This window comes from Pipra filicauda, unplaced genomic scaffold (genome assembly GCF_003945595.2).
Source record: "Pipra filicauda isolate LSUMZ 115617 unplaced genomic scaffold, ASM394559v2 scaffold219_size1829416_pilon, whole genome shotgun sequence".
Taxonomy (NCBI): domain Eukaryota; kingdom Metazoa; phylum Chordata; class Aves; order Passeriformes; family Pipridae; genus Pipra; species Pipra filicauda.
Window position 1 is genome coordinate 1,589,451 of NW_024104331.1, and position 15,263 is coordinate 1,604,713.

General features: G+C 55.3%; 1 protein-coding gene across 1 annotated transcript; it reads left to right on the top strand.

Annotated features, from left to right (window-relative positions):
• The first annotated feature begins 4,882 nt into the window (after positions 1-4,882).
• HEYL (hes related family bHLH transcription factor with YRPW motif like) lies at positions 4,883-13,917 on the top strand. Its single transcript, XM_027740354.2, has 5 exons — positions 4,883-5,122; positions 8,732-8,798; positions 9,241-9,324; positions 9,781-9,862; positions 11,297-13,917. Exons 1-5 carry the CDS (start codon positions 5,043-5,045, stop codon positions 11,962-11,964), a joined length of 981 nt encoding a protein of 326 aa, XP_027596155.1. The 5' UTR covers positions 4,883-5,042; the 3' UTR covers positions 11,965-13,917.
• Positions 13,918-15,263: the final 1,346 nt, after the last annotated feature.

The following is a 15,263-nucleotide window of genomic DNA, read 5'->3' on the forward strand; positions in this document are numbered from 1 at the left end:
TTCAGAAGAAATGAAAGTTTGAAGTGGTTAGAGAAGAAAGGCTTGGGGCTGGTGCGTTCCAGGCAGGGCGGAGGGGCAGGGGCTCTCCAGCCTGGCTTGTTTGTATTTGTTCTTGTCTACTCACAAGATCGCTAAACACACATTTAACAAGTGGTGAAACTGTCTACCAGCCTGATCTCTCCCAGGGTTCATGAGAAGAGGCCTGGCACATTAGCATGGCTGGGGGAAGGGGAGGGGGAGAACAGGCCTTTTGAAGGGTTGGTGTTTTGGGACAGAGCAAGGGAAGGGCTCCTTGTGCAGGCCAAGTCCCAAACAAAGGCATTGTGTTCCCCGGAGCCCTGGGGACTGGCCCCGGGGGAAGGCCAGGACCTCACTTCACCAGCCATGGGTTTTCCCATCCCAGCTCCTCTTGTTGCTGAAGGCCATCCAAGTCCTTCCAGCGGCCAGAGACTGGAGAGGGGCTGGCACCTCCGGGGTAGGCTCATCCTGTCCATGACAGTGAGAGCCAAGGAGACCAGGGCTGCAGTGGTCATGGGCACTGCCCTGTACTGCAGCAGCTCACCTTGTCTGCATCACCCTCTCTGGGTCTGAAATACCAGAGAGGAGCAGACCAGTGTCCAACGACAGTGAGTCTCCAGGTCCTCTCTGTGTAGCCACAGGGGAGCCCTGACCTCAGTCTGGGCTCCTGGAAGAGCCAGTAACCCCGTCTGTCAGCAGGGGTGGTGCAATATTAATTATCACTCATCGTGGCTTTTCTGTGAAGTGAGTGCCCAGTGCAACAGCATCAGTTTGGGTGGGGAAACTGAGGCAGGGGTAGCTGGGACTAAACCACTGGTGGCGGCTGATGCTAAACCATCAGGATCCACTGTCGATTCCAGAGCAGGAAGGTGAACCTGTCCCCGGCTGCCCTCCAGCCCCATCGACCTGGGGATGCAGTGACAGAGCTGCCTGACACCTGGCACCCCCTCTGCGGGTCCCAGCCTTGCCCTGGGCACGGGCTCAGGGGGGACAAGCACCACATCCTGCAGAGACAGCAGCACACCTCTGAGGTACCCCAGCCATGAGCTCGGCAGGTGCAGCCTCGTGGTGCCCCATCCCATGGGATTTGCGGGGCTGAGCCGCATTCCTGGCCGCGGCGGCAGGGCCGGGCGGGCGCAGACCCGCCGTGGGGCAATAGGTGTGAGGACACAGACAGCCGTGCCAGGGCGGAGAGGGCAGCGCCGAGTTTCAGTCGGGCCCCGAGCAGATCCAGGATCTGCCCTGTCCCTGCCTGGGGAAGGGTGAGGCCACGGGTTTGTGGGAAAATGTTGTTTTTCCCTCCCCTGGACTGCCCGTAGCAGTCGGCTGGGCCGGCTCTGGATTGCGTGGGCCGGGGAAGTGGGGGGGAGTTTGCAATTGTAGTGCCTCTGGCTTGGAGTGGAGCCACGGCAAACAATCCTCTCCTGGCTGTGCTCCAGATCTGACAAAACACGGAGGTGATATCGTATTCATACCTACACGCTTTCATCCCAAGCCACCTCCCCAAAGCCCTGCCTGATTCTCCCGTCTGTGATGAATCCCTCTGCTCAGCCACAGAACAAGACAGCCTGTCCGCAGTGCTGCAGCCAGGAATCCTGTCCAGCATCCCTGCGAGGCCTCTGCTTTTGAAATTACAGCTGTGGGTCTGGCAGCCGGCGGTGGGACCTGAGGTTAGGAGGTGATGTTGACTGAAGATGTGCGGACAGGGCATTCCAGGCATGCACGGGGTTAAATCAGAGGTGTCAGTTCACGGGGAGGTAACAGATAAGTCCTGCTCCTGCCTCTGGCTTTCCAGAAGCCTTGCCCTCCCTCCCACATTCCAGCTGCTGCAGCTTTTCACAGCTGGCCGCTCTCCTGGGACATTTCCCAGAGCTGAGAAGGAGGGAGGGGAAGGAGCAGCTTGGTCCCAGCATGAGAGGGGGGTTGGTGGCTGGGCTGACCATCACCCTCCAGGGAAATTTAGGCTGGAGTCCTTCACCCCCAGGAGTCTGCTGGCACAGGCAAACCTGGGCAATCCCAGGTTCCTGGCAGGGATCCACCCTCAGCCCTGGCCCGGAGAGTTTTTCCTGTTGCAGGGAAGGGACATCAATCTTTGCAGCTCACTTATTCCTTGGCCTCTGAAGCAGGGTAGCCAATTAGTGCTGGGTGTGATGGATGGCTTAGCCCCGTCCTCGTGACACCCATCCTCTGGAAACAGTTCCCACCACGGAGAGGCATAGCCAGCCCGAGCAGGGGACAGCTCTCACCAGTCTCCTGAGTCCCAGAGGGTCTCACAGGGGTCCTGGGGACGGGGAGAGGCACTGCAGCAATGCTTGCTGTGCTCTCAGAGGGGAAACAGCCCTGAGCATGGAGCCAGGGCTGTTAATTCAGGGCTTGGGGAGAGATTTCCTCTGATAATTCCCTGGCTTGGCTGTGGCAAAGCCTGTAGCTCTCCAGGGAAGAGCAGGGCGGCTCTGGGCAGGGGTTGGTCACCCACTGTCTGTGGCTCTGCACTTGGGGTCAGTGTGCTGTGGGAATTGCCTGCACCGATGCCCAGTGAGAGGCGAGCAGGGGCAGAACCCCCATTTCTGCAGCCCCAGACCCCCCATTTCTGCACCCCATCACCCCTTGCCCACAGTGGGGGAGGTTTGTCCACTCCCTCCCACAGGACACGGGTGATGCTCATCCAAACCCAGCCCCCCTCGCACGCAGCTAAGCCCGTTTAATCCTCCCCTGAACCGGCCGTGAGGGGTCTCAGCACCATCTCTGCTTCAGCTGGGGTGGTTCAGATGGCCCTCACAATCCCCCTGGGACTGCTGGGGGTGATTATAAACGACTCTCCAGGAGCACAGCCTGGAAAATGGATCCGATTACAGGAGAAGTGGGTTTCAGGGCCCCCGCTCTGTTCATAACGAAGTGTAATCCTAGAAAAACATGTTGCCAATTACACTTCAATTGAACCCAGATAATGATGCTTAGACAAGGCCCAGAAAAGATCAAGTCTGGACAGTGAATTCCTTTCTAATGGAGAAGAAAAGTGTTCCTCCATGGCAGGTCTGGGCTCTGCGTGGTTCAGGCTCACTGTGATATGAGCAAGAGCCTGAAATAACCAATCTCAGGATCCCATTTAAATGGTTTTATCAGTGGAAAGGGTATTAATCTCTCAAAAACACATGTTTATGGGAAGTTTGGTTTGGAGATGTATGTGTTTCTAACTGAAATCACTTTGGAAAGGGAGGAGGAGCGGGTCTCAAAATTGCTAAAATAACACTTTTCTAATTCTTCTGGTTCAAAGTAACTTTTCATTTGGAAATGTAAGCTAATAACAGCTCGGCTTCTTGACCACTTTTCACAGTGAAAACAAAACATCAGAATTAGAGAAACAAAGTGCTGTGACCTAGAGCAAAGGTTTTATTCTCTTTTTCAGTTTACAAACACTTCTGAAACGTCAGTTTTGCACTCCAGCGCAGGACGGCTGGTTCAGGTCCCTGTTGTTTCACCTCGGGAAGGAGGATGGTGTGGTTCAGCCTCCAAAACCTGGTCAGGGGGGCCGTGCCTTGCTCTGCTCCGTGTGATGGGCTGGGGCAGGCGTGGGTGAAGGGCAGGCAGGAGCTGGGATTTGGCTTTTGCGGAGCTGCTGGCGAGGTGCTGGGGAATTGCAGACACCTCGGGGTTGGCGGGTGCAGCGAGGGTGAGCTGGCAGAGATGGCTGAGGCAGATAGGGAGCACCCTAGGAGGCCACGGGAGACGGGTGGTGGGGTAGCTTGGCCGGCCCGAGCGGCGACGGGCTGTTATCGCTGCCACGGTCTTTGCAAAAGGCTTTGGGAAACCCACGTGTTGCCAGATCTCAGCGCTGATTATTTTTTTCAAAATAAAAAGGCATTATTTTCGTACTGGGAACCTCCACTTCAGCTCTCTCCCTCCTCCATGCTCTCTCTCTCTCCCACACGCACACGTTTTTGCTGCCTTGGGGGATTTTAGCAGTGCAGGGCTCTGAAAAACAGACTCCTACCTCCTTCCCGCAAGCACTGGGAAAGGGAGATGCTCCCTAGATGCTGGGCTGCGGGTCAGAGTTTCCGGCACTGTGGAATGAGACAAGAAAACAGCAATTCATCCCAGTGTCATAAACCCCTAAAGCTGGGCTTTGGCCGCTTTGTTTTACAGGGTAGGTGTCGAATGCCCTGGCAGCGCCATGAGCTGGCACTTGGAAGACGCTTCCAAGGCTGTGGGAGCGTGGCAGGGGGCCGAGCTCCTGGCGGGACCACCGTGGCACAGCGCCGGGGTGCCGAACCCATCCTGACGCCTCCGAGTGCGGTGCCACTGCTGCCACCCCGGCCCTCGGCCGTGGCCACTGATTAATCCCAGTCGAGGGCCCTTTGAGCGGCGTCCTCAAACAGCACCGTGTTTCGAATAAGCTGGTTTCCATCTGAATCATAAACCTCCAAAGTGCCTGCGCCGCGCAGAGCCGGGCAGACATGTGTGTGCGTGTGGGGCTGGATGTTGATTTTTCCCTGAAACAACTCAAGGCTTTATCAGTCCCATCTCTTTCCCACGGTTTTCTGTTGCCAGTGAGGTCACTGGTCCCTTTAAACTGGGGCTGAGGCCAATGTGCAGCGGGTGGAAGGGGGGCCGTGGGCAGGAGGGGGGGACATGAGACGGTTCACACAGACTGTTCCTTTTACAGGAAGACTTGGGATTTCGACCAGCGAGCGGGAGGAGGCGGGGGGGGGGGGGGGGGGGGGGGGCGAGGGGGGGGCCTGGGAACCGGGGAGCGCCGGCGCGGCCGCGTAATCCGTCACTCCTGGGAGATGGTGGCTCATTAACCCATTACCCAGGAGGTGGGGACGTGCCGGGAGGGAGCCAGGAAAGGAGAGCCGGGGGTGGGAGAGGCAAAGCGGGCAGGGGAGGAGCTGTGCGGGGCCGGAGCAGCGGAGCCCGGGCAGGGACAGCACTGCCCCGAGCACGGCAGGGGAAGGACGGCGGCGGCCACCGGGGCCACGCGTGGGGCAGCCTCGCCGAGCCCACCGACCTCTCCCCCCGCGAGGATGAAGCGGCTCTGCGAGGAGAGCTCGTCCGACACCGAGTCTGACGGCACCATCGACGTGGGCCGCGAGGAGGAGTACAGGTGAGGGCAGGCTCCGTCCCACGCGGGTTTTGGGGTCCCGGCACCGCGCACGGCGCTGGCGGCAGCTCCCCCCGAGCCGCTCGGGGCGGCAGCGCTCGGCGCCTGCCGGGGCAGGGCACGGGAGGGCACCGGGCTCTGCCACCGCCGCACCGGGGCACGGCACGGGAGGGCACCGGCTCCCCTGGCACCTCGCTGAACCCCTCGGGGCCGGGCTGGCCCTGCGCGGGGCCGGCAGGATCACCCCCGTGTGCCGGCGTGGGCTGGTGCTGGCGGCGGGACTGACCCAGCAAGGAAACCCAAGTGGCGATACAAGTGTTAGAGCTGTGTTGGGAGCTGATCGCATTCAAGAAAATGCCCATTAAAGACAGCGGGATGGCCTTCCCCTGCCAGGTGGGAGAAGGGCAGTGGGAGCCCGGGTGCTGGCAGGTCTCTGTACCCCGAGCTGGGGCAGCCTCCCAGAGCAAGGCGCCTGCCAGCTGCCTGGTGCCCCTGCGGTCCCTGCAATCCGAGGGCTCTCAGGGAATGTGGAAGAAACCAGAAGGTTTTGCATGAGAAACCAGGAGGTTTTGCATGAGAAACGCTTCTGCTCTGCTGATGCATTCGTAACGCACCAGCTGGGGCTGTGATGTGTTAGGGAGGGAGCCCGAGCAGGGGAAGGCTGCCCCTGTGCCCCTCGGCATCGCAGTTCTCGGGCTCCGTCCCATCGCTGCTGAGCTGCAGTTTCAGCTCTGGGGCTTTGCTGCTGGTGAGGGAACAGTGAGGACAGGACCCGTGTGTGGTTCCTCGGGCGGTGTTCGCAGGTTTTGCTGCACTCCCCTGGGCTGCAGCTCTGCTGGCAAAGGGCATCCCCAGCGCCGCTCGCAGCCCGGGTTCCCAGGCTGTCAGCCCTTCATGGACATGCCCAGGCTCCGAGGGTGCAGACGGTGCAAGGGATGAAGGGAAGTCTCTGTTACTTGTTCTCATCCAAAAATCAATTGCTTTTGAACTCTTGTTGCAGTAGCCCTCTGTCCCCCTCTCTCTGCATCCAGCAATTAATTCATTCCCTATTGCTGCCTGATACCCTGAGAGGAGAAGCCGCCTGCCTGGTGCCAAGCTCAGGTTCTCAGGGGACTACATTCATGAGTCTGCTTCTGATACGGTCACAGCAGAGTCGGGCATATCTGAAAAATGTCCTGCAGAAATTCCCTGACCCCTTATGCAGTTTCTGAGTGCATCAATATTTAATCTACTTTCCTGCTGCAGATGAAATATATCCCACCTCTTCACATCAGTGCAGCACACAGAGTCTACAGTACCCCGAGGGATAAAATATTGGAATTGTCACAATATTTTATTTCAGTGAACAGTAATGATGAACTTTTAATCTCTTTCTGGTGCTGCTAATGTGTGTTTGTCTTCTCAAGGCAGTCGTAGAACCAGGCTGGCTGTGATCTGGTGGTATTTGTATATGTGTATGTTGTTCCTCATGTCACGCAAATATATGGCCAAAAGAGCTGTTCCTGCCCTGATGAGGTTACACCCCAAGTAATGCCATCTTGCATAGGATGCTGGTGGATCCAGGAAAATGAAACACTTCCAGGTGGGGAGTGAGGAGGAGTGATTAGAACAGAGGGAGGCAGTCAGGCTGCCTGGCTGGGGTTCCCAGCCCATTACCCATCGGTCGAGTGGTTTGGGCAAACCAGTTTTCCTGTAGTGTGGAGATGAGTCACGCCGGGTGTGAGGCTTGGATCAGTGCGTGGAGCAAGTTTAGGCTCTGGGGTCACTGCAGAAGTGCAAGATACCACTTGGTTTATAGCCAAAGTTGGGCTGTAAGTGATAAAGTTAAGAAAAAGAGCAATGCAGAAATTTTGATCATCAGAGAATATACTTACACTATATTTTATGTGGTTCAAATCAGTCAAATGTATTTTTAAAATACATTTTGCAGTAAGCTGGGTCTTGATATCCACATCTGGAACTGCGGCTCACAAAGAGCAATGTGTCCGGACCGCTCTGCAAAGAGAGTTTCAAAATGCACTGTTCCTCCTTGAGTGCCTACTCCGCATTCCTGCGCTGCCAGGCGAGTTCAGCACCCATCCCCTGCACGTACAACACTCCAGTGTCCACACACAGCCCGTTTTCACAATCATACGTGCTCATCATATGTGTGTCTGCGTGCGCTGGCTACACATGTTGGTACTCGTGGAGCCAGCCAGCACCTGTGCCCAGAGAAAGCCCACCCAGCAGACATTCAAATAGGGTACCTGTATGGAGATGAGTGGAACAGGCAGCAGTAGAACGTGTTATTTCGTCTGATTGTGTAAAACCACTTCTGAAAGCGCCTCGCTTGGGCCTAACAAACTGTATTTTTAATGGGCTGAGTTTGGTCTAGTTTTTGGCTTGCTGCAGACAGCGCTGTCTGTGCAGGAACGTCATTAATGGACTCCTATTAAAATGCTTCGTCAAACTGAGAAGCATCTTGATTTGACGAGGTGAACCCAGGTGGCCCTTCCCAGATTTGCGTGTCTGACGTGGGCTCCGGTCCCTCCGGCGCGCTGGGCTGGCCGGGGCTGCAGATGGATGTGTGCTCACATCCCTGCGCTGCGTTTCGTAAGGCACAGAAACAGCCCTGAGCCAGTTCCACTTTCCAGAGGGAGAAACCCTGCTCGGGGAGGGCGGAAGGTGGCCCAGCTGGCCTCCCCCCCCAAGCCAAGGGGTCTTGCTCCAGGGAGTTTCCCACGCCTGGTTATCCATCGTTATGGAGACCCCACCTCTGTGGGGACCTAAGGCTTGAACTTTGCCTCCCTGTGCGTGTCTAGTGCAGACCTTTGGCGTCTTTAGCCTCAACCAGGCCCGCCAGGCACAGGATGGTTTGTGGGGCCCTTTTCCTTTGCCTGTGCCCCCCCTTGTCCCTCTTCCCTTGAGCAGAGCTGGTCCCTGGGGCTGTCAGGCAACAGGCAGGGTCCCACCTCCATCACCTCCTGCCAGGTGTTCCCCCCACCCAGGTCCTGGCCCTTCTCTGTCTGGTTCAGGAGTGTCTGTGCATTCGGAACGTCGCAGCCCACCCCAAAAATTGTGGTTTGGGAAGCGACTCTCCGGGAAGGCCTTCAGAAACCACATCAATGCTGCCGCTGGCCTCACCCTGAGGAGCAGCCAGCCCTCCCTGGGTGGGAGCTCAGATCTGCGCTCGTGCTATCGCGGCTCTGAGATGCAAAGCCCTGCAGACAGGGCAGGCTCAGACACGAGAGCTGGGAGGTTCACACATGGAGGAAAAAAAGGCCATGACTCCAGAGCTCGGATCGCTGCTTTTCCAGCCCTGTGGAGATGCTGACATGGGTTGAGATTGAAGGAGGGGTGAGCCTGGGAGTGAATGGACAGTTTGGTGCAGAAATCTGTCCAGGCTGGAAGGAGACTCTTGGAGGGGAGAGAGTGGTATCTGAATCTCTGTTTGGCTCCTCGTCCCCAATTCCTGAGCTCTGTGTTGTGGGTAAAAATGAGATGGGAACCACAGAAGATATTTTTTTGGGGGGGGAGGAGGAACTACAGATGGCGAACGTGTGTAAAGCATATGTGCAACGGAGGTTTCTCTCCAGCTAGTGCAAGAAATGACTCCCTCTTCTTCCTTTCCAGTCATGTTTCCAGGTCTGTGTCTCCCACTACAACATCTCAGATACAAGCCAGGAAGAAGAGGAGAGGGGTGAGTGTCATTTACAATGACCAGGGTGGTTGTGCTGTGTCCCTGGCAGGGGGTCAGGCTGGTCCCGGCTCTGTGCCAGAGATGTCGCCCTGTGTGCAGTGGGGGGCTGTTGGCACGTCCTTCCTGTGGGAACACCGTGCAGAATCATCTTTACACCATTCCCCGCTCCGTGTCCTGCAGAACTCTCCTCACAGCCAAGTTTTTCACAGAGGTTTGGCCTCAAATCTGGCAGAAAAGGGTGGGGATAGGACTGGAGGAGAGCAATTTCATGTGGGATTATCACACCAGTCAGTTGACGCTTCTTTGCTCAACTTTTGCACCCTGAACATTTACATATATGGCCCCGTTCAAAGCACCTCTCTCAACCTGGAGGGCTTTAGACCCATGAGCTGTGGCTGTAAATGACTGTGGTTTCTTCTCTCCACTTGGAAATCTCCTGCAGATCATCGAGAAGCGGCGCCGTGACCGTATCAACAGCAGCCTCTCGGAACTGCGGCGCCTGGTCCCCACCGCCTTTGAGAAGCAGGTGTGTGTGTGTGTCTGTGTGTCCTGATCTCCTCCTGTGCAGGCTGCATTCAGCAGTGTTTGGGGTAGAACCCTCAGAATGAGAAAGTCTGGAGCAGCGCTACGTCTTTCACTTCAGGGAGTAAGTAGGTGGTGAAACAGGGTGGTAAAACGTTATTAGCAAATATTCAGGAGCCCCAGGGAGGATAAATTCAATCTAGAAAGTGTTTTGCAGATATGAAGAAGCACAGAAATAGGGATTTTCAATCTGCATCGGGGTACCTTGGGAAGGAGCTCTTTTTTTGTACTCACTTGATGTGAAAAGCAGAGTCTGGATGGATGCACTACACCAATCTGAGAACTCCCGGGCTTCAGGTTTTGAGGAGGAGATCATTGGTCAAACACTGGCTCCTGAGAGGCACAAAGCCCTAGACCATAAACTGATGAATGGCTTTTTCTTTCTGCTCCAAACATCCAGGGGTCTTCCAAGCTGGAGAAGGCAGAAATTCTACAGATGACAGTGGATCACTTAAAAATGCTTCATGCCACTGGAGGGACAGGTAAGAACTGCTCTTAAAAGCATATGGGTGAGGGGAAGGTGGAAACCTGGAAGAAAAATTCCCCATCACCCACAGCAGCAAGCTGACACCAGCCAGCACCAAAACAAATGCTGCCCTGCTTGCTTCCCAAGGGAAATATCTCCTGAGGGAGGGCAGATAGACATTTCCCTGCCCTGTTATTTGACATATGGGTCAGCATCCCATGCATCCATTTTGGAGACTGGGCTATGTGGGATAGCGAGCCCCCAGACCTGCAGGGACAGCACCAGTGGTGTTGTCACACCCCCCGCTAAAAAGTTGTTCAGGCAGAGATGAGCTTAGTCCTGCTCAGAAATGGAGCCTGTTTCCAGGAAAAGGATATTAAACTCTTTACCTCCTCCCTGGGATACATTTCCTGCAGAGGCTGAATTCTGCATGAGGACTCTGCAAATAAACAAGGCCTTTTTTCCCTTTCTGTTCTTTTTCTTTGTGTGTCTCTTGGTTGTTATAAGAAGAGAGAGGGAGCCCTGTGCAAAATTCAACAAAGGTCTTATTTGTACTGAGACCTCAGTACAGACCCTCTGTCCTGTTCCAGTTAACAGGATGGAGATCACAGCTCCAGTAAAGAAGCCTCTGGCTTGCTTACCACCCAGTTTTGGCTTGCTGGGGACATTGCTGGCATCCAGGCTTTGGTTCAGAGCTGTAACTTGGTCTGGAACATTTGTTTAGATATTCAGTTTGACTGCACTGCAACAAAGGGCTGTATTGTCACGAGAAACCCCGTCAAGCACAGTGGTCCAGCGCTTCACTGTGCTGTGACATTTCTCTGCTTTATTGCTTATCGTCTCATGAAGCTGCAAGTTGGGAGCAGAAGCCTAAAAATCAGTCGTCAGCTGTTGATTTCTGTGGTTTTGAGCTTTCTTGGCCCAGCGGTTTTGGTTCTGCCACTGCCCTGTGTCCTTTGGCCAGACATTGGTTTAAAGGAAGTTTAAAGTTTGGGAGCCAGGCAGAGGAAAGTGGTGCTAAGCTGTGTGTGGAGGAGACACAGTGTCCCGCTGTTCTGCAAGACCAGGGATGGTCCATTTGCAAAGAAGGACCCAGAGCCTGTCTAGCCCACAGTCATGTCTCCAGCAGTGATAACCGATTGAATCCAATGGGGAAAAAATTCTTCCTTCCTGAGCTCAGTTAATGAAACCTCTTACTTGTCTCACATGCTGGGGTAAGAGGTTTCATGACCCTGGCAGGTTTATCCCTGTGAGATAACCACAGATGCTATTCTCATGCACGCAAACGTCCAGTCCCTTGGGACACCCACTTGGCTGTCTGCTTCAGGAATATCACACGGCAGCAAAGTGCCTCAAGTGAAATACACAGTGCATTAGAGAGGGTACTGAAATCAAAGCGCATTCCTGAGCTCTGCACGGGCTTACTGTCACCCGTGTCCTCTCCCTGCAGGCTTCTTGGATGCCCGAGCTCTGGCTGTGGATTACAGAAGTATCGGCTTCCGCGAATGCCTCACTGAAGTTGTCAGGTACTTGGGCGTCCTCGAGGGCCAAAACGCCACCGACCCCATCCGGCTGCGACTCCTCTCCCACCTGAATAATTACGTGGCAGAAATGGAACCTTCGCCTGTGGCCACGTCCCTGCTGCCCATCCAGACATGGCCGTGGTCCTTCCTCCACAGCGCCGCCGGCCCCGTGCAGATCCCCAGGAGGGAGGCTGCTCCCGCTCCGGTAGTTTTGACTGCATCTTCCCTGGCTTACCCAAGCCCTGCTGTGAGGCCAGCCCCGCTTCGCCGTGTCCCGGGGGACATGCTGCCGTCCCGCCGAAGCTTCCTGGCCAGCAGGATGGGCTCTTCCAGCCGGAGGGCCCGAGGCGGAGGCTCGTCCACAGCCGTAGCAGCCGTACCCAGGATGCCATCGCCAGCGGGTGTATTGAGAGAGGGCTCGTCCAAGAGCAGCCAAATCGCAACATTCCTCTTCTCCCCAGCCTCTGCCAGCATCCCCATTCCACCACCTTACACGGCACCCCCTGTCTTGGGCGCTGCTGCTCAGGGACCGGGGATCAGGGTTGGGACATCCAGGATCTGCCGCTCCTGGGCGACTGAAATCGGGGCTTTCTGACCCTCCCTTCTCCTTCGGAGACAGGAATTCTTCAGCACTCGTTGCCCGCAGGCCTAAGAACAAACTCGGCTGAAAAGGCGTCTTTCCTGCTTTGCAGAAGCCAAGGATCCATAGAGAAAATTCTCTTTGCTCTTCCCTCTCTCCTCGCACCGCCTTCCTTGCCTCACCATCACACGTCCTCTCCCTCGTGATGCCTGCAGACGTAAATCACATCCAATTCGATGCACTTGTCTGCACGCGGATGTACTCCAGACCCTTCCAGCTACGAGGGAGGGGGCACACACACATCCTAAGCCCATTCCTCCTCCAGCAAACCCCTCTGCAGAGCCCAGTGTTGCTCTCCTTTGGAAAACAGCCAGCCTTGAAATACTGTCTTATTTGCCTGGGAACTCGGAGCTGCCAGATAGACTTGCTCGTGCTGATTCCCTGCGATGTGTCCCCCAGCTGCAGGACCTAATTTTGGTGTGGTGGGACAGACACAGCTCACCCCTGCCCAGCACTTCTGGCACCCACAAGGCAGGATAGAGCCCCCTCCAGCTCCCAAAGCGAACTGGCTGCCTGCTAATCCCTGTGCTTTCCTCACCACATTACCAGCTCTTCCCACTTATGTGCCCTTAAGGTGGAGTGAGGCAACGGCTTAACAGAGCTCGTTCCCACAGCCCGGCTGAAAATCCCAGTCATGTCTGCAGGGCCTGTGCTGGGTCCCTGCACAAACTGTGCCGGAGCAGCTGGCCAGGCCACCTGGGTGCAGCCCTTGCTCCTCACTGAGGTGTGAAGAGGCGAGACAGAGGATTTCAAAGGGACGTCTGTCACAGAAGGGAAGGCTCTGCCGGCCAAACTGAGAAGAAAATGCCTTTTCCCTCTGCCAGTCTCCCTGCTGGAGCCATCTCTCCTCCACCCCCTGCTGAAACCTCCACCCCCTGCTGAAACCATGACTGCACAGCGGGAACGGGTCAGAGCAGCCTGCATTTGAAGTGCCTCCCTCATTGTCCCTTATCCCAGCATCCTTCACCCTCTCCTCCTACAATGTCTCTGTTTTCTTCCTCCAGCACCATGTTTGGGTCTCACTCATTCCTCTTCCTGGGCTGGGACCAAAACCCACTGAGGTGTCACTGCAGACCTCGGCGAGCTCTGGGTCTGCACTTGTCCTGAGTTTGAGCTTTTTCTGCCTTACCCTGTGTGCCCCTAGACAACTGATGCAGCAGATATGCCTCTGCTCCTCTGGCTGTCCTCCCTCCCTCTCTTCCTCGGGCACAAAGAACAGAAACTTGAAGTTTTCAAGCCACCCTTCTGCGCCACGTCTCATGGAGGCAGGGCAGGGTCTCCCAGTGCTCCCCCTCACCTGAATGGCCCCCACTCCCTGCATCTGTGCCTTGATTGCTGGGATACATATGCAGAATAGCCTGGACCCAGTTGCATGCCCACCCCTAGCCCACCTCTGCAGCACTGTGACACTGAAGAAGAAAAATGTGGAAAGGTCGGTGCAAAGAAAGGTAAAAAAGAGGGAGAAGATCTCTCTTGAATGGGAGAGGCTCTTCCCATGCCTCAGGTCAAACACACCACAGCCAGTTGGGCTGTGTGGATGAGCTGGTGTTTTCCTCCCTGCAGATTGCATCTGCCATGTGCATGTCAACGTATGTATCTGCTATTGTTTTGAAAGTGTTGTTTTGATGAAAGTCATCGCACTTAACACACAGAAATGCCTCCGCTACTTCTCCTCCCCCTTGTCCTGAAGTGCCAGAATCAGCCAGGAACAACGTATTCCCTTTTGATAAAGTCAGAGGAGGGGGATCCTTGCAGACCCCGGCTGTTCCTGTGGCTGGTTGGCACGTTAGAGCTCACGGCGAGTAGCCCGGCCTCACTTTACACTGTGCAGTGCTCTTAGATTCACAAGTTGTGACATCAGCAAAGGTGTCAAATAAAGTCTTTCAAACCCCTGTCCTGGCTGTCAAATGTAGTGTTGATGTGAATCTGTTCTGCTCATCCAGCCTGCTTGAATCATGGAATGGTTTGGCTTGGAAGGGACCTATAAAGGTCATTGGTGACTAGTTTTGCAGCAGGTGAGTTTTTGTTCCTGAAAAGGTTCAAAAAAAAAAAAGGTAAGGTGACATCCCCTCTGGTGGTTTTATAGCTCTTGGTGACTCTGGTCCCAAGACTTTTTACTTTGCAAGCCACTATGTGAGCCCAAATCAACTGGGTAGTCAGCAAGGCTTGACCTCAGATTGACAATAATCCGTCACTTGAGAATAAATCATTTCATTTAGCTGCAAGGGTCTGCAAAAATGTCAGGGAACAGATGGGGTCCAGCAGATCCTTGCAGACAGATGCCAAGGGCTTGCCTTGGTCTCCTGACCCTTTGCAACCAGGGCCAGCATAACCCCTGTGGCATCTTGCCATCGGGAAACGCTTTGGACTAAACAAAGAGCCACAGCTGAGAGCTTGTCTCTGTTCTGAGGAAAGGACCAGTAAATGATCCTTCTCGTGAAAGATGCTGGGAGAATTTTCTGGGGAATGGTGGGAATTCAGCTTCCTTTCCCATAACTCCTCACTCCAAAATGCCTTTCAAAACCGCCCATAAATCCCTTCCTTAAGTGCTGTGTGGGGAATTGCTGGAAGGGAGCAACTGCAGCTGTGGTGGAGTAATGCAGCATCCGTCTGGAAGCGGGGAGCAACTTCAAGAGCAATAATGGGGCTATTGATGACGGGTCGTCCCGCTGGTGCCTGGGCTGCCCTGACCCCACGGTGGGAGCTCAGTGCTCTGGTGTGGCCTCGGCCAGAGAGAGGAACCAAATTACCCTCCGTGGGAGGCAGGAACACAAACTGGCCCCGCGGGCCAGAGTGGTAAAACAAAACAGAGACAGTGGAAAAAAAACACTTCCTGATCTCTGCGGATCAAACGGGAGCCGGAGCGGGTGGGAGGGCATCGGTTCAGACCCGTGGGGTTTTCTCCCCACAGCAACATGGTGATTGGAGCAGTAGCTCGGGACTGGAGCTTCATTTTTTTTCCCAGGGTTTTCTTGAGCCTAAACGACTCTTCTAACACATCCTGGCAACTTTTGATCTACCCTGCAGGGGAAATCCCCGAACTCTCCGAGCACTCTCTTCATCCTTGTTCTTCAGGCAAAAGAAAACACGATGAAAAGGTCTGTGGGAAGGCGTGGGCTGGGGTTGCTCGGTTAAACACGGCACCGGCTCTGACCCCGGCGAGGCTGGAACAAAAACAGTGTCCTGATGAACCAGCCTTCCCTGCTGCTTGGAGGGGACAAGGCCACTCCCAGGCTGTGGGAGATTTGCTGCGC